The sequence below is a fragment of the Tympanuchus pallidicinctus genome, unplaced genomic scaffold, assembly GCF_026119805.1.
Source record: "Tympanuchus pallidicinctus isolate F22 unplaced genomic scaffold, pur_lepc_1.0 scaffold16, whole genome shotgun sequence".
NCBI classification, from domain to species: Eukaryota; Metazoa; Chordata; class Aves; order Galliformes; family Phasianidae; genus Tympanuchus; species Tympanuchus pallidicinctus.
Window position 1 is genome coordinate 14313669 of NW_026294679.1, and position 27721 is coordinate 14341389.

Here is a 27721-nt window from a genome sequence, read left to right on the forward strand (position 1 = left end):
ATATCCTCTCATTCTTTTCATTCCTCATTACTTTTCATTTATAGGCGCTGCCAGGTGCCAGCTGGGGCACAAAACAGAAACAGTCAACTGTAGAAGATGGTTATTTGTGATATTTCAAGCATGACCAGAAACTGAATTTATTAGGGAGGAAAGGAAAAAACAAATGACAGAAAAAAGCAGAGGATCTGAGATCTTCAGTCAACATTTGAGATTTAATGAATTTCATTATATCACCCAGGTTTCCTTATAGATGTAGTGCCTTATTGCATTAAATTGCTTTAAGTATTTTTGCTGGGCACTGTTTTTCAACATCTATAAACAATTTAATATTATTATTTTTAATATCAGTACTTAGCATTATATCTTTTTGCTGTAAATTAATAGTGTGAGCTTTGAAGTAAAATTACACATGTTAGTAAATTACTTTTCAGTTCTCATTTTTTTTTATTAGTTGAGAATCTAAAAGAAATAGGTTGAATTGCTCTTCAAGGAAAGTCATGCAAATCTTTAGGTTCTAGGAATATCCTTTGTGTATCAGAGCCATGACATTATCTTTTAAATCCAATTTCCTTTGAAAAAGTTATTTTAATATTTAAGAGCTCCAATTGCCAAAGACAGAGATGGAATGTAGATTTTCTTTTTTTTTTATTTTTAACCAAAGCTTGACTTGTTACTCAACCTTCTGCATATTATGGTTTCAAATTTAAAGAAAGCTTTAAATAATGGCAAGAAAACTTTGTTTTTATTTGTCTTTGTAAGCAAAGACTCCAACATCTGTCTGGTAGTCTAACTTTCTATCAGAGATGAGGTAGGCAAGACGATGAGATTGGCATAGACAATTCATGATGAAAAGAGTAGAAAGCAGAATTTTTGAAAGTTCTTTTTGCTTCTTTACTGGCTGAGATGAAACTTTCATCTTGGCTGTAATGCAGGATACCTTAATTTAGGTAACAAGACAAACATAAACTGTATGAAGAAACTAAAAAAAATAATAGGAACTTCTTAAAGATGCTCAGCCTTCTATTAGGTTTCACTATAAAAATCAGGCTTTGCAATAAATTGTATCAGTGCTCCTTGAAATTGCCTTCATTTCAGTAACGTTTTTCCCTAAATGAAAAGGGTAAGAGGCATTAGAAACTGATACCTGCTGAATAAAAAACAAAAATGGGATATTAACTTTAAATTGACCTGATTACAAATTTCAATGAGGTCAGTGCAGCTGATGAGTAAAAACTATATTTGATTCCAGATATCAGTTCATGTAAGTACTGGAGTACTGAGGTCATGAGCTTTCACAGCTGAGAGTTGGAGCTACTCCAATGGCTTTTCAGATTCTGAGGCTGAATTTGAATTCTGAATTTGTCGTGTTCCCTTCCTCCCCCCATTACATATTCAGCATTGTATTAGGTAAATTAGGTAAATGTCCATCGATAAAAATGACTCTCTTAAACGGGAAAATGTTCCCCGTATTGCTGTGGAATATTGTAAAGTCAGCTCTGAACAATGAGCTAATATTGAAATATTCTAACCTATCAGCTTAGGCAATTGTGTCCTTTCTTGATGCATTTGCTTAGACTGATGATTTAAACCACGCTGAACTGTATAAAGGAGAAGGATAACACATCATGACAAAAAGCTCAGTTAAAAAGGAAGGAAACCTTCATACACAAACAATTTTAGCAACTGAACTACTTACTATGTATACATAAAGCATTTTTGATGCATGAAAAATTATTGCTTACATTTCCTGTATTTTTCTTAATTTGTATTATTCAACTACATGGTAATCTTAATGCTGGTTTTTAACATTTTACAGGAAGCTTCAGAAGATGGTACACGATATCAAGAAAAATGAAAGTGGGATAATAAACAAATTCAAAAAGTAAGTTTGAAATGTTACTCCTAGTTTTCTCTGTTTGCAAAAGTCAGATTAATGTGCTATGACATTGTACTAGTGGTGATGGGACCATATTATGCTAGAAGGATATATTTCAGTGTATGTAAAGAAATTCATTCCATACTGTGACATGCAGTATGTCACCATTATTAAAAGCTTCCCACAGTAACTGTAGAACTGGCCTCCAAAGGAAGGTTGTGTTGTAGCACTGAAAAACAGTATTTAGATAAAACGCATTTTTGTTGTCTATGTTTTGAGAATTATTGTAGCTTTTCCTTAGGCCACTGTTTAAGTTACCTGCTTAAGTTACGTTGTTAAGCTTTAATTGGAGTTCTGCCTTGAACCAACTGATCAGGCATCATAGAATTCCCATAAAAATGTTATGTTCTCCTGTATATCAGTCACCTAGAACAACAATCACCTAAATTACCTAACATCCTTATCTCAGTAGAAAGTGCTAAACGGCATAAATACTGATGTCATGTAAACAGAAGTATCATAAAATATACTTGTCTTATATGTAGAAATTCCAGTAATTCTGCATCCTTGTCAGATGAATACCCCATTTACTGTTTCCAGTCAAACATCTATTTAAGCTGTTTAGCACACTTAATGCAAAACTCATTTGCACTGAACTTCCACTTTAATATGATTTCCTCATTCAGATGTCTTTATTCACACGAGCCATTGAGTACTAAGGACTTCTAAAAGTTTATTAGTACATAGTATCTACAGTGCTCCAGGATGACCACATTTAATTCTAGACATGCAGTTCTCATACATAAAAGACAGGTATAAATATTTCTTAAAACTGTTCTTAAAGTGATCATGATAGTTCAGTTTGAGGAGAACAAACATGATTTTAACAATTTTAGATATATATGAGGCAGTTGGGATTAGCCCAGTTTGGCTGTGCAAGAGCTCTGGAAAGCTGTTGGTGTCTATGGGGCATCTGCTCTCCTAAGCAGAGGAGGTGGGATGTGCTTCCAGGAGCAGCACGCAGTCCCCCAACAGAAACCTTAGGTTGCAAGCCTCCTTAAGGCCTCTACCTCAGCTCTGCCTCGGTCCACAGGCATGCTCTGATTGTTACACTAGATATATCAGTAAGATTCTTGAAACGTCTTTCCCTCTCATTACTTATCCTCTTTTGTTCATTTCAATCACTGTCATGCGGTGTGAATTCTTGATTGTCTTTAGCTGCCTGGACACGAATTCTGCTGTTCATCAGTACTTCTGACTACACGTCCTTCCCCTTTTACTCTCAGGGAAGGACAAGGGAAAAATAACAAGAACTAAATGTAACTGAAGCTGGGAAGGTCAGAGGTGCCATTGTTAAATGCCAGATACAAAGTAGCTGGCATAAGGCTACAATTCTTTGATTCTCTCAAGATTAAAAAAAAAAAAAAAAAGCAATGAAAAGAACAGACTTAAAAACTCTTTATGTATGACTGCAGCACAAAGCTCAGATTCCACATCTTCCAGCTGTGAGAATACAAATTGAGACTTATAAATATATATATATATTTATATAAATATATATATTATAAGTATATATATATTTATATATATGTATATATATATAAAAAAATAATCTTCTTGAATCCTCTACACTGCATCTGAGTCCTATTAATCCCGTCTGCAATTATGAAATTCAAAACTTACTATAAAAAAGAATCTCACATTTGCACTTGACTTAAGAACTCAAATCTTTAACCCAGTGCATAATGAGACTTAGAATAAAGCCATGATTTGATAACACTGATAAGGGTATGTATAAAGAGACACCAAGCTTTGCAGAACAAAAATTGGCTGTGTTCCTCCTGTGTGCCCTTTGGGGGATTTTTTAGTTTTAATAGATGATTTTTCTATTAAAAATAAATAAAAGCTGTGGCCATCCAGTTTATCACTTCCTCTATGTCAATTATATGATTTTTTCATTACATGTCAAAGACACAAATGTGACTGAAGCAGGAAAAATAGTATTAAAAACTGCTTTAAAAATGCAGATTTGGACTTTGTCTATGAACTGGAAAAACATAAATGGCTTTGGCTCAAGTTCAAACCTTAGTAGTGGAGAAAACTTGGAAGAAGTCAAGCACTGTACTTAGTTATTGCAAACCCAAAACTGCCATTGGCAACACATACACTGTAAGTCTTTGCTTTTGAATTGGGAAGAACAAGTAGTCTTGAAAGCTGACTAATTTATTAACGACATTTGTTGAGACACTTCTGAAATCTCAGTTGACTCTTGATGGTGGAGAGAGGTAATAGAAGTTCCTGCGTCAAAATTCTCATGCTGCAATCTAGTTTGGCTCTAAGATGCAGGGGAACAGGAGTCCACCTGTGTACCATGGATGTCTACCATCCACACTACTTAAAGTTTTGTGGGAAGCTGCCTGAACAGATGTGGTAACAAGGAAAAAAAAAACTGCAGATAATTCCTTCATTGCTTAGAAGGTTCTGTTGTTTATTCCCCAGTCAAACTCGAAGTGTTCTGACAGCAGCAATACAAATATTGCTCACAGGCCGCCATTCACCTGCTTGCCCTGTTTACAATACTGGAGCCCCAGCTGCTGAGTAGATCATGATGTCAAAGAGGATTACTATGTTCAAGCTGAAGAAGCAGCAATAGGTTTTAGCCAAAGTAGAATAAAGAATGAGGCACGTGGCAATACAATTTTTGTAAGTTCTAGCTGGAATAAAACATTCCCTATGAAGCGGGTAGGCTCTGTGCTAACAGCAGAAAAAGTGAAGGGCTCTTGTAAATGAGCAGTCTGTAGTCACTTCTTATTAGCAGGGGGAGTGAGCAAATACACCAGTGAGTAATTAAGTCTGAAGGAGAATTTAGTCCTTTACATAAAGCACTACTGCTATGTATATTTTGTTGCTTTTCTGATTGTAGTTTGTAAGAAAGCATTGTTAGAGCAAAAAAACCCCAAACTTTTACTACAGACAACTTTTAAATTCTTCATGTAATACAGGGAAACACAAAATGTGTGATTAACTTGAAGCATGTTTAAATAATACTTGCCATTCCCAGAGGATTCCTTACATGAGTAAAATTAAGCATGTGCCTATATGCTTTGCTGGATCGATCTTGGCATGCTGCAAAGGGCAAATCTTAGAATACATTTTACTCTCAAAATAATTTATTTCTTAAAAATCAGTGTGCAGTGCAATCTGCTTTTGTGTGAGTAGCATTCAGACCCAATTAAATGAAATGCCTCAAATGCTATCCAGTTATTTGTTGAAGTTAATGTAGTAATACAGTAAGATGTTACATTGGTTTTAAAACATCCATTAACATACTGTCAAAAATGCAAGGAGATCTTTGGAAATGAAATTTTTCATATGTATTTCAAATTCTGTAGATGATAATTTATTTCCCTAAAATTCAATAGAAAATACTGGCCCTATTATGCTCTATGGAAACTTGAATTAATTGTTTTCTATTAAAGCCTGTGCAGAGATGGTCTACCATCTGTAACTGAAGTGCAGACCTGGGTACCACCAGAATATTTCATTTGGAAATTGCATTTACTATAACTTGTTATTACTGTTACAAGATACGTTAGGAAATTGTCCTCTTTTCTACTTAAAAATGTATTTTCACGTGGATGGCATTTGGTTCTATCAGTCCTTTGTTAAATTCAGAGGAACAGGACAGAGTGAGTCAATTGCTGCTCTGCAAGCATTTGTGTATAAATGCATCAGTATCTGAAATAGGAAGGTGTCAGCTCCTTGGCGTAGGGATTCTCTTCTCAGCTTGCACTGTGGTTTGCTCAGTGGGTGAAATGATGGCTTACATGAAGCAAAGCTCCAGTTGACTTCAAAGGAAATCTAGGTTTCAGTTCTGGCACTTGATAATCTGTTCTGGTTTGATGGGAATAATCTAAATGGATATGAGTTTGAAATGATTCTAACACATACAGATGTGGCTGTGAACTACCTCAGCGTTGTGACAGAAACATGATTTCTTCTCTTCTATTGACATTCAGGTTCCAAAATGAACAAGTGGCCTTAATTTGCAAAACTGGGAAAGATACTTGGGATCGGTATGCTAATTCAGATCTGCACAATGGCATGTTAGGTTGCTGAGACACACAGCTCTGTTCTGTGCTTTGTATGCTTTTGTTGTAACATATTTACATTTTCTGTCAGGGTCATTGCCAGGATTTGCAGGGCCTGGGACACAATGCTGAAGTTTTTGCTTAGCAGTTTGAAAATATATAATGTGGCTTAGGCCACATGCTTCACGCTGTGGCCCAGAGAGCCTCTTACTTGCTTCAGTTCCATTATTTTTCAAGCATCCACTGTCTCTGAACAACTCAGGATAGACACATCACTAATACTTGACTAGATTTTGATCTGCCCTCTTGAAGACTCAAGATCTCCCCTGGCAGTGGCCCTGGATTTTTCATTCTAACATGCCTGTGCTAACCTGGACAAACACAGCAGCAGTGCTGTTGAGAATGCTTTCTCCTAGACTGTTTGTACACTAAGTTTATTTGTGCTATGGAAAGCTAAAGACTAGAAGGAAGAAGAGGTCTTTAAATAGTTTAGTAATGAGCAAAAATGGATAAATACTCTGAAATAATGTGCTGGGATCCTATATATATATGTATATATATATATATATGTATACATATATATATATATATATATATATGTATACATATATATATATATGTATACATATATATATGTATGTATATATATGTATACATATATATATGTATGTATATATATGTATACATATATATATATATATACACACACACACATATATCCATTTTATATATATATACATTTTTATTATATTTTTATTATATACATATATATACACTATATATAATAAATATAATATATAAATATATTATATATATTATATAATATATGAATATTATATATAATATATGAATATCACAGAATCACAGAATCACCCGGGTTGGAAGGGACCTCAAGGATCATGTAGTTCCAACCCCCCTGCCTATATTCCCCTGAATATAACATATTTATTAATTTTTTTTTTTAGCTTTAGTAGTGACTATACCATTCACTCATTGATTCATACACGAGCATTTTTTGTGACCATCTGAGCATCCAAGTCTCACAAATTCAACACAACAGCCAAAACTCTTCTGATAAAAGATAGTAAGAGTTTTGTATGCAGATGCATTAGTGCTGGTGTGCCACCACCCCAAGTTAATGTGGTCATCTGGTCATTGACAGCTGGGCACCATGCTTGAGACTTAAATATTGACTGTTAAATCTCTCTGTAAAGTAAAATTTATAGACATTGCATTGCTCAGAGGTCACAAGAAAACATTAAGTTCTTTATGGAGGTTGGTGATTTGTAAATTTGTCTGTTTTTGCATATGTGTAACATCAAAGAAATTCCTTGTTGGGGTGTGATTAAAGAACAATTAAAGCCACTGAGGAAGATGTAGTAATATGGTGAGGTCTCATCAGGGAAGCTGTCTGTGTTCAGAAATCTCTGTGAAGAGCTCTTTTAATGTAAATTGTATTGTTTTACTCTGCTACAAAAAGCAGAGTTGTTTTTGCTTCAGATACATCAGTCTGACCTCTAACGTCATACCTGCATCATCTGTTTTGATTGTGAACAAGAATTCTTTTTTTATTTATTTTAGGGTAATGCTAGAACACTAATAAAATAATTGATATACAGACTATGTAATCTGGTTTCTTCTCTGGGCGGCTGCAATTGAGCAAACACAAATAGACATATACACATATGTATAGCCACAAAAATCCTTTCAGCACTTCTACAAACTATATTTTGAGTCCCTTGATACTGCAAATACCATTGTAATAGTATTTACCTAAACAGGAGCATAACACCATAATGTAATAGCAAGTGGAAACAGAATCGGATTCTGGCCCTGAGAGATCTGGTATACGTTTTAAAACCAGTCAGAAAATAAAGTTCATGCACAGTGGTATTTATAGAACATAGCTGAAGAGTAATCACCACTTTCTTATGCCTTAGTCTTAGGAAACTGTGAGCTTAAACAGATTTTGATCTCAAGATAGGTGTCGAATGCATGCACATCTTTGTTATCAGTTTCTGCCTGGAAATGGAGAGGACTATGAGTGGTCAAGGAAGCTGTTCTTTTAAAACATGTTCTTAGGAAAAGAATCTCAGATTAGATTCTAATTTCTTATCTGTTTCTAGCTTCTCAAAGCATTCTCCTGTAGCTGTTTGCTAAGCATCTCTGACAATAATCTGTATTTCTGCAGGTATCTTTTGTTACTGGCTTTCTTTGTGTGCCTGGCTAATATTTCTTTCTAGTGAATATTGCTTATTAGATCTTAACTTCAATTATTATCATTTACAGGCTAAAAAAAAAACCTCCTCCAAGACTACCACAAAGGGATTATGCTTCAGGTAAGTCTGGATTACTGGGAATTTAAACTGCATGTCTGTGTATACTTGGTACCTATATATCTAACAGCATCTCAGTTATACATTTCCAGCATACTGTTACCCATAGCCCTGAAAGTAGCTCACACATAAAATGAGAGACAAGAAAGGCATGAGAAGTTTTCCCAATATGAGTTAAAAGTAACAAGCTCTTTGAAAATTGGCATTTATCAGGTTTCTACATGTAGGCTGCTCTATAGATAGAAGAGAATTCAGAACCAGTTTGTCTCTAACAGAAACAGTAATGCAAAAGTAAATGGGGGGAAAACTAACTAACAGCAGAATTTCTTGGTGCTATTAATGTGATACATGAACCATTTAAGAAAATGTCACTTTTTTTAATTGAATATGTAGGTTTTGGGTTGCTTTTTTTTTTTTTTTTCTATCTATGCTTAAGATAAACATTTATGTTCACTATTCCACCTCCTTAAGTAACTCTATGCTTGGTTTAGAACATGCAGACAATGAAGAGGAACAATGGTCAGATGACTTTGTAAGTACATCTCTTGGGGTAGTGTAGGAGGTTACTGTAGCTACAAGTTCAGCACAAGCAATAATAAATATTTAGTTTTGAGTCATCTGATTCTGGTTTAACTTACACAAGATAACCCTTCAGTAGTGTTATTACATCTGCATTATTTATTCTCTTGGCTACCTTAGTTTTTTTCATGTTCAACTTAGTTACATGTGAGAAATGCTGTCAGGGATAGCTATGAACTAATGAACAAATATTGTTAATGCGACTGACTTCTCAAACTGAACAATTTTGAAACTAGGATCTTGTACTCTAAAGAGGACTTTTCTTTCTAAAAATGAGATTTTTATGATAAAATTTTAGAGCGTGTTAGAATGCAGCAAGTCATGGTCCTGTGCCACATAAAGTAATTGCCATACCATACAAGTGTCACCCTGAGGTGACCTATCTCCTTCCTGAGAGGGGGAACAGGCTGAAATGCCTACTTGTTTAGAGAGGATAACTTGACCTTTCAGGGATGTGTTCTCATAATTTAGTTAATTGCACTCCTGCAAGGATATTTGTGGCATATTCTGCTATGAAGTGGTAAGTGTGTTACGAAGTGAGAAATAGGAAGTTCTGTCTTTCTAGGACAGTGATTATGAAAATCCAGATGGTCACTCTGACTCTGAGATGTATGTGGTCCCCAGTGAGGAGAATCCTGATGACAGCTATGAACCACCTCCAAGTGAACAGGAAAAAAAGAAGATTCCCTCCTCATTCCCTATTTCTAGAGGTGAATATGCAGGTAGGTATGGAAAAGTTGGCTACATCAGCTTGATAATTGCTTATTTACTAGTACAAAGAGAGAAGTAGCTTCAAGTGGGCCACCCTATACTTTCAGTATGTTTGCTTTTAATTCTGACAATCAGATCTTGAGCTTTCAGATGATATGATGAAACAGGTTAGTACTGCTGCTAGAAATGCTTAGAGTTGTAATATAACATCCTAGAGAATTCGGTAAGCATCTAATAACCACAGAACTCAAGCAAAAGTATGAGAAATGTCACCAAGTTAACTCCTTGCTCCTTTGCATTTTTAGTGTGAGAGTTCATTTTGAAGATTAAAAACATAAGACTTAACCTGAGACCATACTTAATCCTTATTGCAGTCATTCCAAAATCAGTTTAAGAAAAAAAAAGCAGCCCAAATATTCATTCTGTATTTTCCTTCAAGATTATTACTGAGGATAAATATCTTGAAAAAACAGGATGAAGCAAAGTTTAACTTAAACCAATCTATCATAAAAGCTTTCTTTCTTTGTACTTGGATTTTTTTCATAAGCAGGTGGCACAGACATGAATGAAAGTGACCTTTTGTTAGGCAAAGATTTGGACCATTAGGAAAAGAAGCATCAGCATGATGGCTGCTGTTCAGACTGCTATTGGATACAGAAAAATGACCAAAGTTCTGTAATGCCATATATGGACTTCCAGAAGCTCATAAACAGTCCACCTTCATATTCTTTGTGTAGGAGAGATTTCTAAAATGACACTGTAGAGAACCTGGCATAATTTGTTTCAGTCCTACCCTTCGCTCTCTTATTTCCTGTATGTCAGATAAGTTCTTTTGCACTTTTTTTCACTAGCTGGCACAGGATATGCTAACTAATAAACCATAACGCCTGGCCACCACTTTTTCCCCAAGAGTTAAGCAGTTGTTTGTACAACAGTCAATGTCTAGGTAGACTGCAACCTGCTCTGGAGCACTGGATCGCTACCCAGAGGAATAAATGGGACCACTTGGTACATGGATCTCACTGTCAGGACCTACAGACACTCAGGTCTGCCTTTTTCCCTAGTTGCAACCACAGTACAGACTTATTTGCATAGGTAGCAAAATACTGTCTAGAGGCTAATGAGCAATTTTGACTAAAATTATTTTTCTTCCATATTTAAAAGACAATCGCAGCAGTCACCATCAGCTTCCTCCCATCAACAAACCTCTTCCAAGCACACCCAGTTCAGCCTTGCCCAGACCAAAGAAACCATCCAAGCCATCCCTGCCATCTCCTGCTGCAAAGCCAAAATTACCACCGAAGCCAAGGGAGTGCAGCGATGATGAGGTAACATTTATATGTATATGTGTGCACAAACATATTCTGACAGTTTAAATGACTGACCCTAGTAGACTACATTGCAATGCCAAAGGCTGGCATTATATTAGCCTCTGTGGTACAAAATATTTGATACATCACAAACAGTGATCTGTAAGTGCCATGCAGGTTATTAGTGGATAACTGTCCACAAGTTGCAGGCAATGAGGGGAGAGGACAACCTCAAACACTACTCTGGGACCAAAGGGAAGTGAGGGCTTTATCAACCAGGCCAGAACTGGGATTGTTTGCTAAAGGGTTTTCAGTCTTGGGAATCCTATCCGTAAATAATGATACCAGCAGTCACTGTGTAATAGCAGATGCTGTGAGCAACAGTTCACTGATGTAATGGAGATTTAACTGGTAGACTTTTTTTGTCCTGTGTTTCTTATAGGATAATTATATTGTGCCAGTCGACAATGACGATAACTATATTGAACCCACAGAAAGCAGCGCACCCTTACCTGTAAAACGTGAGTTTTAGACATTTAAGCTAATTGTTTATTACTTTGTTAGAAACAACAGTGGGGGGAAAAAAATGAATCACATTTATGGTTGTTTCTAGCATTCAGGGAGTGGAGGTGCAGCTGTTGAAGAACTTGCAAAGAGGCAGTTGGTTCCTTTCGCCTGTGATAAGGCGCAGAACTTGTATATAATTCTTGCTCTCTCACTCAGTGAGTTCAAAGTCCATCCCTGGTACAATCAGGAAGCTTTTCATGGTGTGTGATCTCTCTCCTTAACCAAGGGAGCCACAGCATTAAAATTCTGTCAGCTGAAGTGCCAAGGGAAACAAGAACAAGCCTTTTTAGATCTGCAGTAAATAAAGACACTTTGATTAATTTTCTACTTCTGTATTTTAAGTATATTTAGCTGGAGAGTTAAATAATCACAGTCCAAAGGTGAAAGTAAACAGAAGAGTGCTTAATTCTGCTCTCTGACATAAATGGCAGTATCAGACCTATTTATCAAGGCATGAATACTGAGCAATGTTTCCCTTTTAAAATGAGAACTGTATCCTGCCTCAGTTAATTTGTTCAGGGCCATCATTCGCACCTGCTTAGTGTCTGTTCTTATTGTAATAGTAACTTATTTCTAAATTACATATGCATATGTGTATCTTTACACATACACACAGGTATCTTTATATATATGTGTGTGTATATGTATATATATATATATATATATATATATATAGACACACAAGTATGTGTATATATAATGTAAATTATATTTTCAGCTCCTGTGAACAGATTTATGAAGCCACCCATAAAATCAGCTCTCCCTACTCCTGCAAAGCTCTCTCTTGCTTCTGACATGCAAGGTATGTGGAGTTTGTATTGGTGTTGAAACAAAATAACCAAAGGCTGTGAAATATTAAGTTATGATTGATGTATTCCCAACAGAAACCATGTAATACATATCAGAAATTTAAAAAAAAAAAAAAAAAAAAAATCCCTTTCTATTTTTCAGTGCTCTACCATTTGTTTTGCCTGGGTTAGATGGTAAATCTGCTTTAAGCACGAATAAAACTAGAACAAGTCATTCGCCCCAGCCTAATTTATTCTTAGACTTCTGGTCTAAAGGAACACAAATTGATCAATAGAGCAAAAACAGTTATAGGATTTGCAATGCTATTAATCTCATTTCACCAGAGGAAACAAGATTCAATATTTTAAAATCACATCAAGATTCAATATGAGAAAAATTCTGTGTAGGCTGATGTGTTGTGTGCCCTGTGATTACAATGTTCCTGTCTAAGTTCTGTAAAGAGCAATTTACTTGGAAAAAGGGGAAAAAAGAAGCAAATGTAAGAATCAGTTTGCTTTTGTAAGTATGTGCATACTTGCTTAGCTATGCTCACTGAAGTTGTTTTGTATCCTTGAATATGTCAGTAATTGCTTGGCATTGAACAGAATGCATTCAAGTCGTAAGCTATAAAAGTTTCTTACAAATGACCTGAGGATTTGTGGCATGCTTTTAGACATTTTAAATGCTATTTTCTGTGTTAGACTTTCTATAAATCAGTGTTAAGCAACAGCCAACTGCAGACAGATGTTTCTAAAAAAAAAAAAAATAAAACATCTCCCCCTGGTGGGAACATGGATACTTTTCAGAGCAATAAAAGCAATGAGGATTGACATAAAATTGAATTTCCATTGAATAATGGGGCATAAGTAAGGACGATGATGATTTTCTTTTAGTACCTGTGAATTACAATACTTCTGTAAGATGGAGCTCAAGGATGGACATGCAACAGAAATGAATGTCTGGATTTCATGATTTACCTGATCTCTTCCTCCCTGAGTCAGGGAAAGGCTAAACACTATCACAGGTGTGATAACACATCTTTCCAAACTATCTCAGGCTTGCAAGAAATGGGATTTGTCTTGCTTTTTGAGAGGCTGGGGTGGGGGGGATTTAGTAAGGGTGGAGAAAAGGCTCTTTTATACAATGACTGTTTATCCCACTTTCTGGGACTCTTCCTGTAGTTCTCTGTTATTTCAAGAGCTGCAGGGCTGTGGCTGCCTGAGGGTTTAGGAGACAGAACCAGGAGGCAGGGACAAGTTCCCCAAGTTACTTTTCCAGACACAAAATAGAGTTGATAAAAATTGTTCAGTTTTTCTGGTAACATGTAGTGTACTTTTGCTAACCAAAGAACTTGATTTTTCTTCCCTGTCCTACAGAAGTGTACGAGGTTCCTGAAGAAGAGGTAAGATTTTCCTGTAGTTTGATTCTTGTACTCTGTGGGCAACATGTGGTTGTAGAGTGTATGTGCATATAAAATCAGTCTTTGAAAGGGGGAAAATGAGCAAATCTGTTTTCACTTCGCACTTTGACACTTCCTTTACAGAAAAGTTGGCAAACCAATTCAAAATGTCTGCCAAACAGAATAATTGGGAAGGGGTTGAAATTTCTAGTCCTATGTGATAGCAATTGGATCTGGGAAGCAGCAGCTTAAGAGAACGCTCTCTATAGAAGCACAGTTGCAGGCGAAGGAGTAATGACAGTTCTGACACAGTAATTTTCTCCCTGCTTGCTGGTTCTGATATGACACATGGCCACACCAGCGTGTTCAGGGCTTGCCAGACTATTGGTGGTGGCTTCCTACCATCCTCAAGCACATCACCAGGCAGAGTTCAACCAGAAGCAACACTACAACATAAAAATAAGATATTGCTATGATAATATAAATATGATCATATAAATGCTTTTGATGAAATCAAAATATAACCAAACAATTCTGTGTTTTTTCTCTTAAAGGAAGAACTTTCACCACCACCTATAACCAGGTAATCTCTTACTATGAGTGTCTGTATACTATTTAAAGTTTGTCAGAAAATATATCTAGACGAGAAAATATGATATGCTTAATAATTCTTTTTAAAATATCTACACAAAGATTATCATCCATTTCTATGTTAATTCCAATTACTCTAACATAATAAGTAGTATTTTTTTTTATACGTGAGGGTAATTTATAGAATTTTTAAGGGACAGAGCAGGAGAAAGGTGGTCACCTTTTCTATTCACTATTGTTATATGTGATTTTCTTTCCTCAATTCACATTTTACTATTAGGTTCACTAAACCACTTCCTGCTACACGTGTTCAGAATGCAGAGAACTCGCACATGCACAGCATGACCAGAGAGTCACCTAAGCTGGACGCTTCCAGGTAAGTTGACAGCAGTTTATATTAATAACAAATAAGAGTGGAGATAAAATTTTCTAATCTCTACCTATTATGTAGCATTTGGACAATAAGCAGTAACCAGGATTTGCTAGGGATGTTGGGGCAAACTGAGAACAAAAGTTCCTCATTAACTTCTGTACTGAAGCCAGTTTGCCAAATAGGCACTATTTTCTTGAATATTCCCTTAGGAGTCATTGCAGGGGTAAAACATCTCTGCAAATCACTTTCAAGTCCTATTACCAGCTTCTGTGCCCTTGCAAACAAGATGTTTTTGTAGTGGATGTGGTGCAAGATTGCTTGTATCAAGTTGGTAAATCTGTGATTTATATTCCAAGTTTCTAGAGGAAAATTAGTAAGAAGAAAAAAAGTTAAGCATGCAGTCTTTCATTCCTCTGTACCTAGAAATATAGGAAGCTGCTTGGAAAACAAGACATTGTCTCACTCCTAGGCCATCACTCTACCAAGTAGGCCGTACGCCCAAGGAAGAGTAGATGTTATGCACAACACTGTTACAGTGTTTGGGTCCCCTGAGCATAGCTGCAGGGGAACCAAATTCCAGGACTAGAAGCTCTTCTAGAAGGGTTCCTCTATAGGGCAGAGCATCACAACTACCCTGGTGGTGCATACTTGCAACTATTTTCTTCAAGGCTCCTCTCTAGATCTTGAAATGTATATCTAAGTCAAACAATCAAGCAAAACAAATAAAAATCCTACTTAACTTACTGTGTGTATTTTTCCAGGAATATTTTGCCTCTCCCCAGAAATCTCCTTCATACAAAAACAGTGAGTAATGTGCCCATTTAAAGAGTGTGCTAAACTTAATTTTTTTTCTATTCTTTCAGTCTTATTATCTGAATTAAATAACAGAAACAAATAACTTTGGATGTTAGTTTGATCTAATATTGTAATTGTGACTATTCTTCTTTTGAATAGAAGAGGTACATTGGACATCTGTGTTGGTCTAAGAAAAAAAAAAACAAAATAGCTTAAAGTCCAAAAAAATAACTTCCTGTACTTAAAAAAAAAAAAAAAAAAAAAAAGGCTAAACTCCAAGAACTTTCAGTAGCAATGGGTTATTTTGCCCAATCTGAAGCAAATTCATTAGTAATAAACGCTATCACTTGAAAATGCCGTCCCCAACGGAATTGCATTCAGGAGGACTGGGAGGATCACATTTCTCCAACCAGAGAATGGATATGTTTGTAATCAACATTAGTGAAAAGCCATTAATCTGGTGGATGAAAATGGAAAAATGAACAATTCATGCCTCTTTGAATTGTACTTTTCATAGTACGCCTTTAAGGAGTCTCCCCTAAAGCACAGTACCTGAGTGCCAACAGAAAGCATCTACAGAAGAAACTACAAAATGAGTTGGATTGCTTGAGTTCTAGGATGGTGAAAAGTCAGCCTGCTCACTACTGTCAGTTCAGTGCAAAATGTCTGCTGTGAAATTTTAGCTTTCAATTTCAGAAATGAAACATGAACCAAAAGATCTCACTGCAAAATTCGGGGCCAATTTTATCCATACTCTATGAATGCCTAAATTTATAACATTCAAAATTAATTGACTTGCTAATTTTTTCAAATACCCTAGAAGAAGCTATGAAAAATATCCTGGCTGCTGTATGCTCTCTATACAAATATGTAATTAAAAATTACTACAGATTGCAACCACAGAATTTATGCACTTCCCACTTTATTTAATTGCTTCTTGTCATATCTAACATACTTTTCCATTACAGGACCATGAAGCAAACAATAATGATGAAAGTAAGTATTCTGTACTGTAAACATGGTGATAGGAGCAGGATTTGTTGTCAATATGTCACTGGTGACCTTAGCATACCATGCAATGAAGTGTGTCACTGTAAATGTTATCTGTATCAGCCAGCAACAAGTAAGAAATACTCCTGAATTGTTTTCTAGTACAATCAGAGTGAAAACATGTCAAGAAAATTAAACCATTGGCTATTTTTTTTTTTCACTTCTGATATGTTAACACTGAAATGTGGTGAGGAAAACCTACTACTCAGAGCTAATATTGCATACTAAATATTTTGTATCTTTTTCTAGATCATAGCTTCAATAATATACAAGAATCTAAGTTTCATACTGGAACAGCTCCATCTCCATTACCAAGGGCTCTGTGAGTAAAAATAATGAGAAAACTACTTCTTTAAGGGTAGGGCTAATTAATATTGGCTGTACTGGGAGTCAACTCCTAACCTGGTCTGTGGCAATCATAATTCAGGAATAACTTTTTATTGCAGTTCATGCAGAATACCCTGACTTTAGGGGAAGGGGAGCTATTCTTTCATTATTTCTGGAGGAATGCTGTTTGTATCCCAGTGCCATTGCCTTTCACTGCCTGCTGCTGATGGCAAATGGTGGTTGGCTTGCTTCATTTACCGAAGTACAGAAGCAATAGTATGCACGTGCTTAGTTGCTAAATGAATTCCATGTATCAGCTAAATAACAATGTTTTTTTTTTTTTCTCCCTCCAATTTACAGAAAGAAAACTTCTAATGCAGTAAATCCAGCAGTAAGTTGATTTATAATTGCATAATTAAGTGATAACCTTACATGTGATCAAACTTGATTTGATCATGAATTATGATACAACATAAAGGCACAGGAAAAAGTAGAAGGGCACTATGAAAATAAACACATGGGTGCAGTTACATGAACTAAATAGTAATGAGAAAGCTAAAGCAAAAAAATGTTTAGATTAATGTTTGGATTTGATACCCTACAATCGTAGAATCATTGAGGTTGGAAAAATCAATAAGATCATCCAGCCCAACCACCAGTCAATGCCTGTGAGCAGTCTACATCATATCAGTCAGAGCAACACCTATACTTTTCTTGAATACCTCCAGAGGCGGTGATTCAACACTTCCCTGGACAGCCTGTATCAATGCACTACCATTCTCTTTCCAAGAAGAAACATTTCCTAATATCCAGCCTGAATCTCCACTAGCACAGCTTAAGTCCGTTACCTCTCATCCTATTACTACTATCTGGGAGAAGAGGCCGACCCCCACTATGCTATAGCATCCTTTCAGGAAGCTGTAGGAAGTGATAAGTCTCCCCTGAATGTAACAGTACACACATACTGCAAGGACTGAATTAAAATGAGAAATAAGAAGGAATGTGGGCCATTAAGAAACATCTCTGAAATATATAGGCCTACATGCAAACCACATGGATTTATTTTAAGAATGATAGCTCAAGAAAGACATAGGATATTATCAGAATTAGTCAGTTTTTTTCAAGAAGTATTTCATCTTTATAGAAACATCCCAAAACCTACAGTGGGAAAAAATGAGAGAAACTGTTGAAATTTCCAACTAAATTAAATTGGAAACATGTTTTAAAATTAAGAGTTTATTATCCTTGATTTAAAATAGGAAGGAGGGAAAAAAATGAATGAGAATGCTGAGAGGGATTTTACTGATGGCTGAACTGGCAGTCTGAGCTTTAGTAAAGAAAGAGAAAGGGGTTCAGACATCTGTATGTACAGATTAACAAAGATGAAAATATTCAAATTTTGATTCAAAAGTATTTGGGATGAACTCTTCATTTCTGGACTTGAGATTAGAAGGAACTATAAATTATTCATGGGGATAATAATTTAAAAAGAAGCCTTAAAGCACTCATCTCTGAATTTTTATTCTGTCCATCTATTCATCCCCACAAACTGGGATTCTTTCTAAATCTACTTCACAAAACTCCAAGCTGCATTGCCATACAGCCTGAGGCTCTTCTTAGAATGGCCATGCCCCTCTATCTTGATCCCCACAGGACACCATCAGTTCTAAATGTAAACCAGTTAACAACAACTATAAAAAGATATTTGCTGTATAAGTGATGCAGGACATGCCACATAATATTGGAATTCTTTGTGTTTTGTTGCAGAAACCATGCTTGCCTTGCAGAGACACCTTCACTGTAAATGAAGGTAAATTTTCTCTACTACTTTAGAAAAGTTGACATTATCAAAATTATTTATTTTGCTTTTTAGAAACAAACAACATCACATCCAATTTATCCTCGTTATTTTAGGAGAGGTTGGTTTTAGCAGTTTAGAACTGGATCTGGCCAGCCTTAGTTGAACTGAGTATCATTGTTCTCTAAAAGAAGCCACAATAAAACTTCTGAGGTTACTGGCAGTGTAAGGCACAACATAATGCAGCAGCAATGTGCCATATAGTCCTCAAAGTGGAGATGTGGGAAGGGAGGGGAAGCATGAGCACATCATTCTGAGCTCAGCAAGGAGCACCTCATGCAGAGATGGCTCCTGGCAAGAGCCAGTCCCTCACACAGGCAGAAAATATCTGTGCCAGGCAGCAGCACCTCGAGGCGAAAGCTCAGCTGGGCCCGTTGCCTGACACAGGGTAACTGCAGCCCCACTGCTGCACCTCATCTACCGAGACTGCCTTACTTTGGACAATATTTCTAAAGAAATGCTGACTCTGATTTGTCTTTTTCAAACTACAGAGAAACCTACAGCAGCAGAACGACGACGAGGTTCCGGCCTTGAGTTCCCACTTCCGCCTCTTCCGAGTGGTACCTCAAAGTAAAAGCCTTTTCCATCATCTTCTGAATATTTCAGTGCACCAACTCCTTTTCGTCAGTCTGAACACAGATGGGGAAAATTCAAAGGAGAGCCTTCTTTTTCTTTATAACCTTCTTGTTTTTTAAAACTCAAATTTCTTGAAAACTCCCAGCAGCAAAAAAAAATCAAATGTGGCAAATGCATCAAAACACTGCAACTGCCACCAAAAATCAGGGAAAGCTATAACCTCTGATTAAGCAATAGAGGTTTAAATCAGATGTTAAATTACTGATAGTCAATACTAGTGGGAGATGAGTTCTAAAATACCTGAATTTGGGTCTTATCTCTCAATGGACAAAGGTGAGCTGGAACACATTCTACCATTGCTAGCTTCATATAGGCAATTTTAATACTTTCAGAGAAAGGTTTCCATCAGACCTTTTGTAATTTCTCTGTTTATTGCAGGTCTTCACTCCAAAAGCCCTTAGTTCTGCCAAGTAAGTATTGTTCAGATTGTGAATTAATATGTGATTGATATATAACTTCCAGTTAATCTTTGAATTATTTCAAGATGCTATGTATATTCATTGGTTCAGAATTAACATTTGTCTCTGTAATGCATACAAAGTAGAGATCAGGTATAGTTCAGCTAGTAAAATTGAGGGACTCTTTCAGTTGTTATGCAAATTACTGGAGATTGGGTGCCTTGCTCCCATTTGTTAGCACTGAAAATTTCTACTAAGGGCAGATGGGTCGGTTGGTACCATAAGATTCTATCCATCTTTCTTGCAATAATGGTTCATGTTTGTGCAATAGTCTGATGCCCTTGAGGTTTGTCTTGTTTCTGTCACACAACTGATATGCTTGAACATGTAGCATAAATTCTTAAAGAGTAACTCTATTTTTTTGTTTGTTTGTTTTAAGTCATTTGGTACTAAATGATGCTCTAATTAGCAACATGTCTTTAACATGCTCTTGGTGTTTATTTGGATCCTAACAACTTTATCACAGACAACTGGGCCCAACAGCCAATGCCCCTTCAGCATTCCCTGCCATATCTTCCTCATCATCATACCAGCCTTGTGCCAACTTTTATTCTCTTCATCAAAAGTACTGATTCCCCATATGGCACATCATCAAATGTTCTTCTTAAGTCCAGAGTGAATAGAGTGAGATATTTTCCTTTTTGTAGAAGTCCATTATTTTATGAAAGAGCTTTAACACTTATCTACTAGAGTAAATTTCAGATTTTCTCCTGCTAATTGGACCCTTACCTCCACAACTTCAAATACTCTTTGCTTCAAGTTCTCTTCCAGGGCTCTGTGCTCTTTTCAGTTAAGACAAAAACGCTTATAGTTGCTCGGGCCACTTCCTCCACTTGAAGTATAGCAATTATGTTTGCTATTTGAATCTTAAAGTACCATTCTGACTTGAAATTGATTTAAAGTTATTGTTACTAGCCCTGTAATTTCATGTGCCAGTTCTTCAGAGTTCAGGGATAAGGACTGTTATTCCCACCAGTTCAATTGTACTAATCTGTATGAGTTTTGCTTCCAATTTGATTGTGGAATCCTCCATTTCTATACCAGAACTCCTATTGATTTAGGACCTACAGTATCTTTTAAAATCAGTAAAATTCTTACTGAAGGCAGCCTCATTTTCTTTCTCTCTTTTTTAAACAGCTAAGGAATTTCTAATTTTTTCTTGTAAAGTCTAATCAGCCTGACTCCTGACCACTCTTAATAATATTCATACAATGAATTTTTCAGTTACAGCTTTTGTAGTTGGTCAGTCAAAATTTAACAAAAAAAAATTCTTCTTCATGAGGAGCTTTTTTCAAGTGATTATTCATTCACTGAGAGCTACTGCTGTTCCTCTCCACTTAGAGTGCAACTTCCAGATGGTTGCACCTTTACTATAAAAAAAAAAATTCAAAAGCTATGTCATACTCCTTTCAGCTTTCCAAACCAACTTTTTTTTGAGTCACAGCACGACCATTACAATGAGGTCTGCCATAATGCTGCTTGCTGAAACCAAAATCTAGATCAGAATTCTATAAGTGAAGATTAGATTAAGCATTCTGCAAAATATTACGGCCAGGAGCAGGAAAGTGCTTACAACCTTAGTCACGTTTTTTCCCCAGTGAAATGAACAGGATACAAACCTCTCATTATGGCAGAATATTTTCTACAGTTATCTTCTCTAGCACAATAATCTGTATCTGTATGTATCTAACTGTGATCAGAAGCGCCAAGTTGGACTCCGATCCTTATGAGTCCCTTCTGACTCAGGATATTCTATGAGAACCATTACTGTCTTTGGCCAAGATTTATTTAATCAGAACAATTATCTATACTTACTTTCCATTTCTCTATCGAGTCATTAATATGCAACAGTACTCAACCACTTTCCTTGCAATTTCTTGAATTCTTTAATTCTTCAATGCCTGTATTTCAGCCATAACAACTATTTTCTACTCTGCTTTTCCACTGCAATTTTAATTGACCTTCTGCTTCTCTGTTTTGCTGTTTAGGTTTCTTGCGCACGTGTACAAACATGTAACTTGGATTAAATCAGTGAAAAAATATCTGAGCTACATTAGTTTTGCTGATTCCCTCACCATGTGACTGCCTCTTACCTTGCACTGAGTGCTTTTTGTACTTTCTGCCTTTTCTTTGTCTTTTGCTATAGGATCATAGGGTAAAAACTATACTCCATACTTGTTTATTTATTTATTTATTTATTTATTTATTTATTTATTTATTTATTTTTTAAGGCATTTTTCTTGCATGTTAAATCTAACTCTGGTTATTAACCAAGTAATTTCCAAACTATTTCTCTCTCTGGAAGGGAAGGAAGGACTCCTCTTGTAAGCAGGCAGGTGTCCCAGGCACCAGCACTGAGCCCATGTATTTACAGTATGTAGTTTTCGTGAATAATACCAAAGGTCAAACTTTTCCAGATCTCTGATAGGCCTTGTGATATACCAATTTCTTACAGGAAAATGAAACATACTTTGAAAAATTACTTATGTTGTTCTCTCTTTTGCAGAGGTGCCAGAAGTCCCAAGCCGTGCTCTGGGTACTTCCCCTCACAGCAGCATTTCATCCATTTCAATTACTGCAGACCAGGTATAACATCAGCTAAGTTCATGGTACAGAAATCTTATTGTTCACTTTAAAATAGCATTTCCACCCCTCTCTAAAAATCATGCTCCTCTGCTGGTAATATTCATGTTATTGTTTGCAATGAAGATTTTTATGTGGCACAAGTCATCTAAATGTTTGCTTAAGGTCAAAAATGCTTAGAACATATAGCAAAGGAGAGCTTCAACAAACCATGAAAAAATGTATAAATGGCATTATACCAAACCTTGGTTTTGTACCACTTATTTTAAACAAATCCTAAAAACTAGGAAGCTTTTCAGGTCATCCAGACTTTGCAGTCCATAATAATCTGACACCATTTGAAACAAGAAAATCTTCGACTAATGTACTTAGATCTAGATGGCTATGATGAGCTTCTATTTTCCTATTTTCTAATGTATAGCTGTACATACTGAGTTCTGAAATAATTATGCAACCAAGACATCTGCAGCTATTAGCTGCTTTTTGTTGCAACGTTAAGCTTTGAGTGATCTAAGCAAACGCAAAGTTAGTTGCATGTCAGTGCTATTCCCTTCACTCACATTTTGGAGGAATGGAAACTACAAAATGCATGAAGCCATTCTCATTAGTCCAGTAGTCACAAGCAAGGTAAAAATAGTTCTGCTGATTGCAAAACAAAGGCTCTATTGTGCAGAGCCAATAACATTAAGTGTTCTAAAGTCTGACATGACAATGATAATACAACAGCGAGGAACACAAAGAACTTGAACTTCTGGAACAATTTTAACAATGTCATACTGGAAATTTATTACAAAAATCACTTTCAGAAAAACAATCCAACAGACACTAAAACAGCTTGTAGTAATTATGCTTTCATATAACAGCCTTGGGCAAAACCACAGTTTAATAAAACGTTCATTTTATTTTTTTTTTAAAATTAACTGTTGAAGTTAGTGGTGTTTTCCCACCAATTATGTATAATGGAGCTGTAGCATACCTTACAATATAGGTGCTTATGGACTTGACTTTTGCCCTAAAGGTTCATTATTTATTTGGTTCCCATCCAAACTTTGGTGGCGGGGCTCTGTGGACAGATTATAGCCCATAGAGAGGGCTGGGAAGGAAGGTTTTGGAGCAGCTGACTTTCTTGTTCTACTGAACAAAGATTGGTTTGCTGCAGCCATTCCTTAAGTGGCTGAGTACTTTACATACTTGCAATTCTTTTCTTTGTCTTTTTACAATTAATAGTATGACTGGAAAAATACATGGAAGAATCTTGGAGATAGAGTTACATGTTATGGCTCAAGCCAACCTACAAATTTAGTGCAGTGCCCACAACTGGGAGTCTCTGCTCTCTCCTCCATCTTCCCTCCCAGCCATGTGCTTCTCTGGTGTTCTGAACCTGCATGAAGCTGAACCAAGTTAAACTCACAGAAAAACAACACACACACACACACACACACAGGCAAAACACAAAAAGGTGGGGTTTTTTGCAGTAAGGAAACAGCCATAACATGCAAATTCATCTCTTTTTTTTTTTTTCTACTGATGTGACGGATTGCTTTCATAAAGCTCCCATGAAAATGAATTTTATTATTAACTTTGTTACTGTAAAGTTGGAGCAAAAGCATTCAAATGACTCTGAAGGTTAATACTTGGAAGTATTGATTATGAAATACTCTCAGCATTATTTCTATAGCCTTCCATACTCTTAAGTCAGTTTTAGCATCAAAATTCTTAGCACGAGCTCACTTTTTGTGATTGCTGGTTTGATAACCTGTTACTTAATCTTCTAGCCATTGGAACCTGATAATGCATAGGTCCTGTGCTGCTTCTAATTCCTTATTCCCGTCTTTCCCCAGGTCTTTCCACACCTCTCCAAAATCTCCATACCTTTTCTTAAACAGCACTTCTGTTCACAAACTTACATGCAATCCTGCATCTTTGAATTACCCCCGCTTCTCTTATTCAAATCATAATCTTGTTTCACACTCCCAACTGCCCTCCTCTCCTCACATTTCCTCATCTGTACATTTCCTTTGCAAAGAAAGCTTTTATCTTCTAAACCAGAATCCGCCTACCTATAGGGGGCCAATAATCCTACCTTGTATCTTAACGTCTGCACCCATGTTCCCATCCATGAAGTCCTTTGGCCTGTGTCTTTCCCTAGAAGAAAAGGTTCTGGTTAGGTTCTGTTGCTGTACAGAGTACTGCCAAGCATTGAACAGACTGGAGAGGAGAGTGATGTTGGTGAGGTGTTCACAGGGAACATTACATATAAATAGGGTTCCCAATAATTTAGTTAAAATACAAGCCACTCTTTATTCTGTCACGGATGTAATCCTTCCCTATGGGAAACAGATGGTGTTTTACGCCTTTTATTCAAGAGCTGTGTTTTAAATGCGAAGATATGTTCAGACTCAGTGAACAGGGAACCTGAACTGAGCCCACATCTCATGTCTCAGGTGCTGTATAAGTAGAGGAGATGCATTAATTTTATTTTTTTGTAGTACAGCGTACATTTTTGTGCTCATTTAATAACATTAGAAAGCCAGAGATGCACTTCTCCTACCTCCATGTTATCCAGATGCAGGCAATGCTGACCATGTTCACAGACAACCTTACATATATGGGAAGTTCATTCCCAAAGTTAGACACCTACCTACTCTAGATATCGTACAGGCTAGGCCACAGCCAAGCAACATCTAAATTGTTCAGGGACAGGCTATTCAACCACAAGCACTGAATGCCATTTCAAATTCTACTAGAATATCTTAATGCTTTAAAAATGCCAAACTGCGCTCCAGCCAAACCTGAAGAATCTTCTCAGGGTTTATTCTGGTGCATGAGACTTCTATCAGATGTTACCACTGTTTAACACACTAATTTTCCTTTGTTCTTCCTCTGGTCAATAAAAATGGTCAGTTCCTGGTAAAGAATGTTCTGAATTCTGTGTTTCTTAAACAATTTTGCATCTGAATTCTTCTCAGCCATTACTACTGAATAGTAACACACCCACAGGCCAAATTCTTTATTATTATTGTTATTATTTTGCAGGTGAGACTCACTCTCTCATTCTTTCTAGGATGCTGGTGTTCATAGTAAAGCATGGTATGCTGCAACCTGTGATCGGAAAACAGCAGAAGATGCACTGTATCGATCTAACAAGGTAGGTCCCTTTCAAGGAATGTCTGTTTTAGGAATAACTGCAGGTGTTTTAAAATAAAAAATCAAGACAAGCAGAAGTATTCTAAGAACTTCAGTTGTATGACAAACAGATCAGAATACTCTGTCATGCAAATAGTGTCAACCAGAACATTCGTGTGGTAAAATTTTCACTTGTTATAGAAGCTAACTGAAGGTGCCTCAGTTTAGTTCAAAGACTGCTGCATTGCAAAGAATGCTGTTACAAATTAAGAGATTTTCCTTGGTTCATGCGCATGCACTAAAACAAGGCAAAGCCCAGTTACTTCTAAATCATCTCTGTGACTATCCAATGGATCGTGTAAAAAGGTTAGTACTTGGAAAGACGGATGCTGCAATGTATTTTGATGTGATAGCACTAAGCATTTTAGTTATTTGGAGAATGAGTCCTGCTCTCAACTAGTCTGTCTACAAGGAATTAGTAACATGTAGAGGCGCATCCCTAGCATCACTTGAGTTTTCTTCTCCCTCACTTCACAAAGCAGGATAGAGTACTGGTCTTGTCACCAGCATAGGTTGCTGCCAACTAGTGAGCACTGGGCTACACTGCCAGTAGCTACAGCTCTGGAGAAACACTTCTGCTGTTCCCTTTTCTACCTACTGCCACTGACAGTGACTTCATTTCCTCATAATGCATGAAATCCAACAGACTGCTGTCACTGCATATTTTTCTTCTCCCTTTCTCTTAACAGGAAGAGAAAGGAGGCAAAGAGCACTCTTAAACCTTTCAAAGCTATTGTTAGACACCAGGAATATATGCTATTTCCTGCTGTATGATTTTTTTTCTAATGACAGAAAAGGATTTAATGCTATTACAATTATAAAAAAATAAAAACAAAAAAACCCAACCTATTAAGCTTAAACAAAAAAAAAAAAAACAACATTTTTTTTAAAAGTTATATATTCTCTTTCTTTAGGATGGATCTTTCCTAATAAGAAAGAGTTCTGGACAGGATTCAAGGCAACCGTACACACTGGTTGTGTTTTATAACAGAAGAGTATACAACATTCCTATACGTTTTATTGAATCAACAAGACAGTATGCATTAGGAAGAGAAAAATGTGGTGAAGAGGTGAGATTTTCTTTTTTTTTTTCCCAACACCGTTCAGTTATCTATCTTTAATAAGCAAGGATTGAAGTATGTTGCTGTATGACTTGACAGGATTCTTCATGCACTGTGACTGAAGTATACAAAACTAGAGAAAACATCGTTTACATCAGGTCCTGCACGTTAAAATTAATTAAAACCACAGATAAAGTTGAAAGCATACTCATAACTACTCTGAAAAGTTATCAGGATCAGAACTGCAGTTACTAGATAAATCCTCCAGCTATATCTAGTCACCTTCTACCTAAGACTCTAGTTCTAAAGTTTCTTGGAAAATTATAAATGGCCACTAACAAAAAGAAAAATAACTGTATTTTTAATTCTGTTTTCAAATAAAGAATATTTAGATGCAAAAATCACAGAAAACTATTCTAACAGCAGCATAGAGAATTGGAGCTCAAATACCAATAAATCTGTGTGTCATCACCACACAGGAGGGGCTTCTCAGGCATGTGAGAGCACGCTTGCCTCAGCCTAATTATCTGCCTCACAGGCAACAGTTCTTAGGTTACAGAATAACTCAGAAGCCTGGAGTTTATCTGGCCTTTCACAAAGAGTCAAAAATGACCTGAAGGTAAAAAGAAAGATAGTCCCGTTTGGATGGAAACCAAAAGGAATATCAACAGGCCTAGCAGATTCAGGGTGTTAATTCATCGTGGTTGACATTGAAATGGCATAACTAAAACAGCACTCATCGACAGCCATCTGCACCGTATTACTTCCAGAGAGTCCACTGCTCTTACTGAGGCAGCCAAATAAAGCAAATCCCAAGCTGCTACACAGTGTGTAGCTTGACAGATTAAGGTTAGCTGTAAATGGTGTCTGTTTAATATGCTATGTAATAAACTCTATGGTTCAGCTTGTGCAGGCAGCAATCTCCAATCAGTAGGAGCATGAGGTGATGTCAGCCCTGGCTCTATCTTACATTGTCCAAATTTAATCTGTCCGCTATTGGAATGGGACTGAGAGCAGGACTGGTGCTCTTACCAAAAGGCAAAACATCTCACTCAGTAACAGTCATAGTTCCACTCTCCTCCATGCTGCGAGAAGAGGGACAAAAAATGATTCTATAATTACTGTCAATGTTACAACATTAAAGG

At 36.5% G+C, this 27721-nt stretch overlaps 1 protein-coding gene across 5 annotated transcripts in view; it reads left to right on the forward strand.

The window, feature by feature from the left end:
- Window positions 1-27721, forward strand: part of BLNK (B cell linker) — a 93101-nt gene that overhangs the window by 64578 nt on the left and 802 nt on the right. For 3 of the 5 annotated variants that reach the window (XM_052676606.1, XM_052676608.1, XM_052676604.1), the window contains 21 exons: window positions 1817-1882; window positions 5896-5952; window positions 8257-8306; window positions 8795-8835; window positions 9448-9604; window positions 10758-10921; window positions 11346-11424; window positions 12189-12272; window positions 13636-13661; window positions 14213-14241; window positions 14530-14625; window positions 15384-15426; window positions 16386-16413; window positions 16717-16789; window positions 17155-17185; window positions 18562-18604; window positions 19144-19222; window positions 19667-19698; window positions 22253-22332; window positions 25394-25477; window positions 26430-26585. In XM_052676606.1, the coding sequence (XP_052532566.1) occupies window positions 1817-1882; window positions 5896-5952; window positions 8257-8306; window positions 8795-8835; window positions 9448-9604; window positions 10758-10921; window positions 11346-11424; window positions 12189-12272; window positions 13636-13661; window positions 14213-14241; window positions 14530-14625; window positions 15384-15426; window positions 16386-16413; window positions 16717-16789; window positions 17155-17185; window positions 18562-18604; window positions 19144-19222; window positions 19667-19698; window positions 22253-22332; window positions 25394-25477; window positions 26430-26585 (1498 nt within the window). The remainder of the gene's footprint in view (window positions 1-1816; window positions 1883-5895; window positions 5953-8256; window positions 8307-8794; window positions 8836-9447; window positions 9605-10757; window positions 10922-11345; window positions 11425-12188; window positions 12273-13635; window positions 13662-14212; window positions 14242-14529; window positions 14626-15383; window positions 15427-16385; window positions 16414-16716; window positions 16790-17154; window positions 17186-18561; window positions 18605-19143; window positions 19223-19666; window positions 19699-22252; window positions 22333-25393; window positions 25478-26429; window positions 26586-27721) is intronic. The other 2 variants (XM_052676607.1, XM_052676605.1) reach the window with 1 other exon arrangement.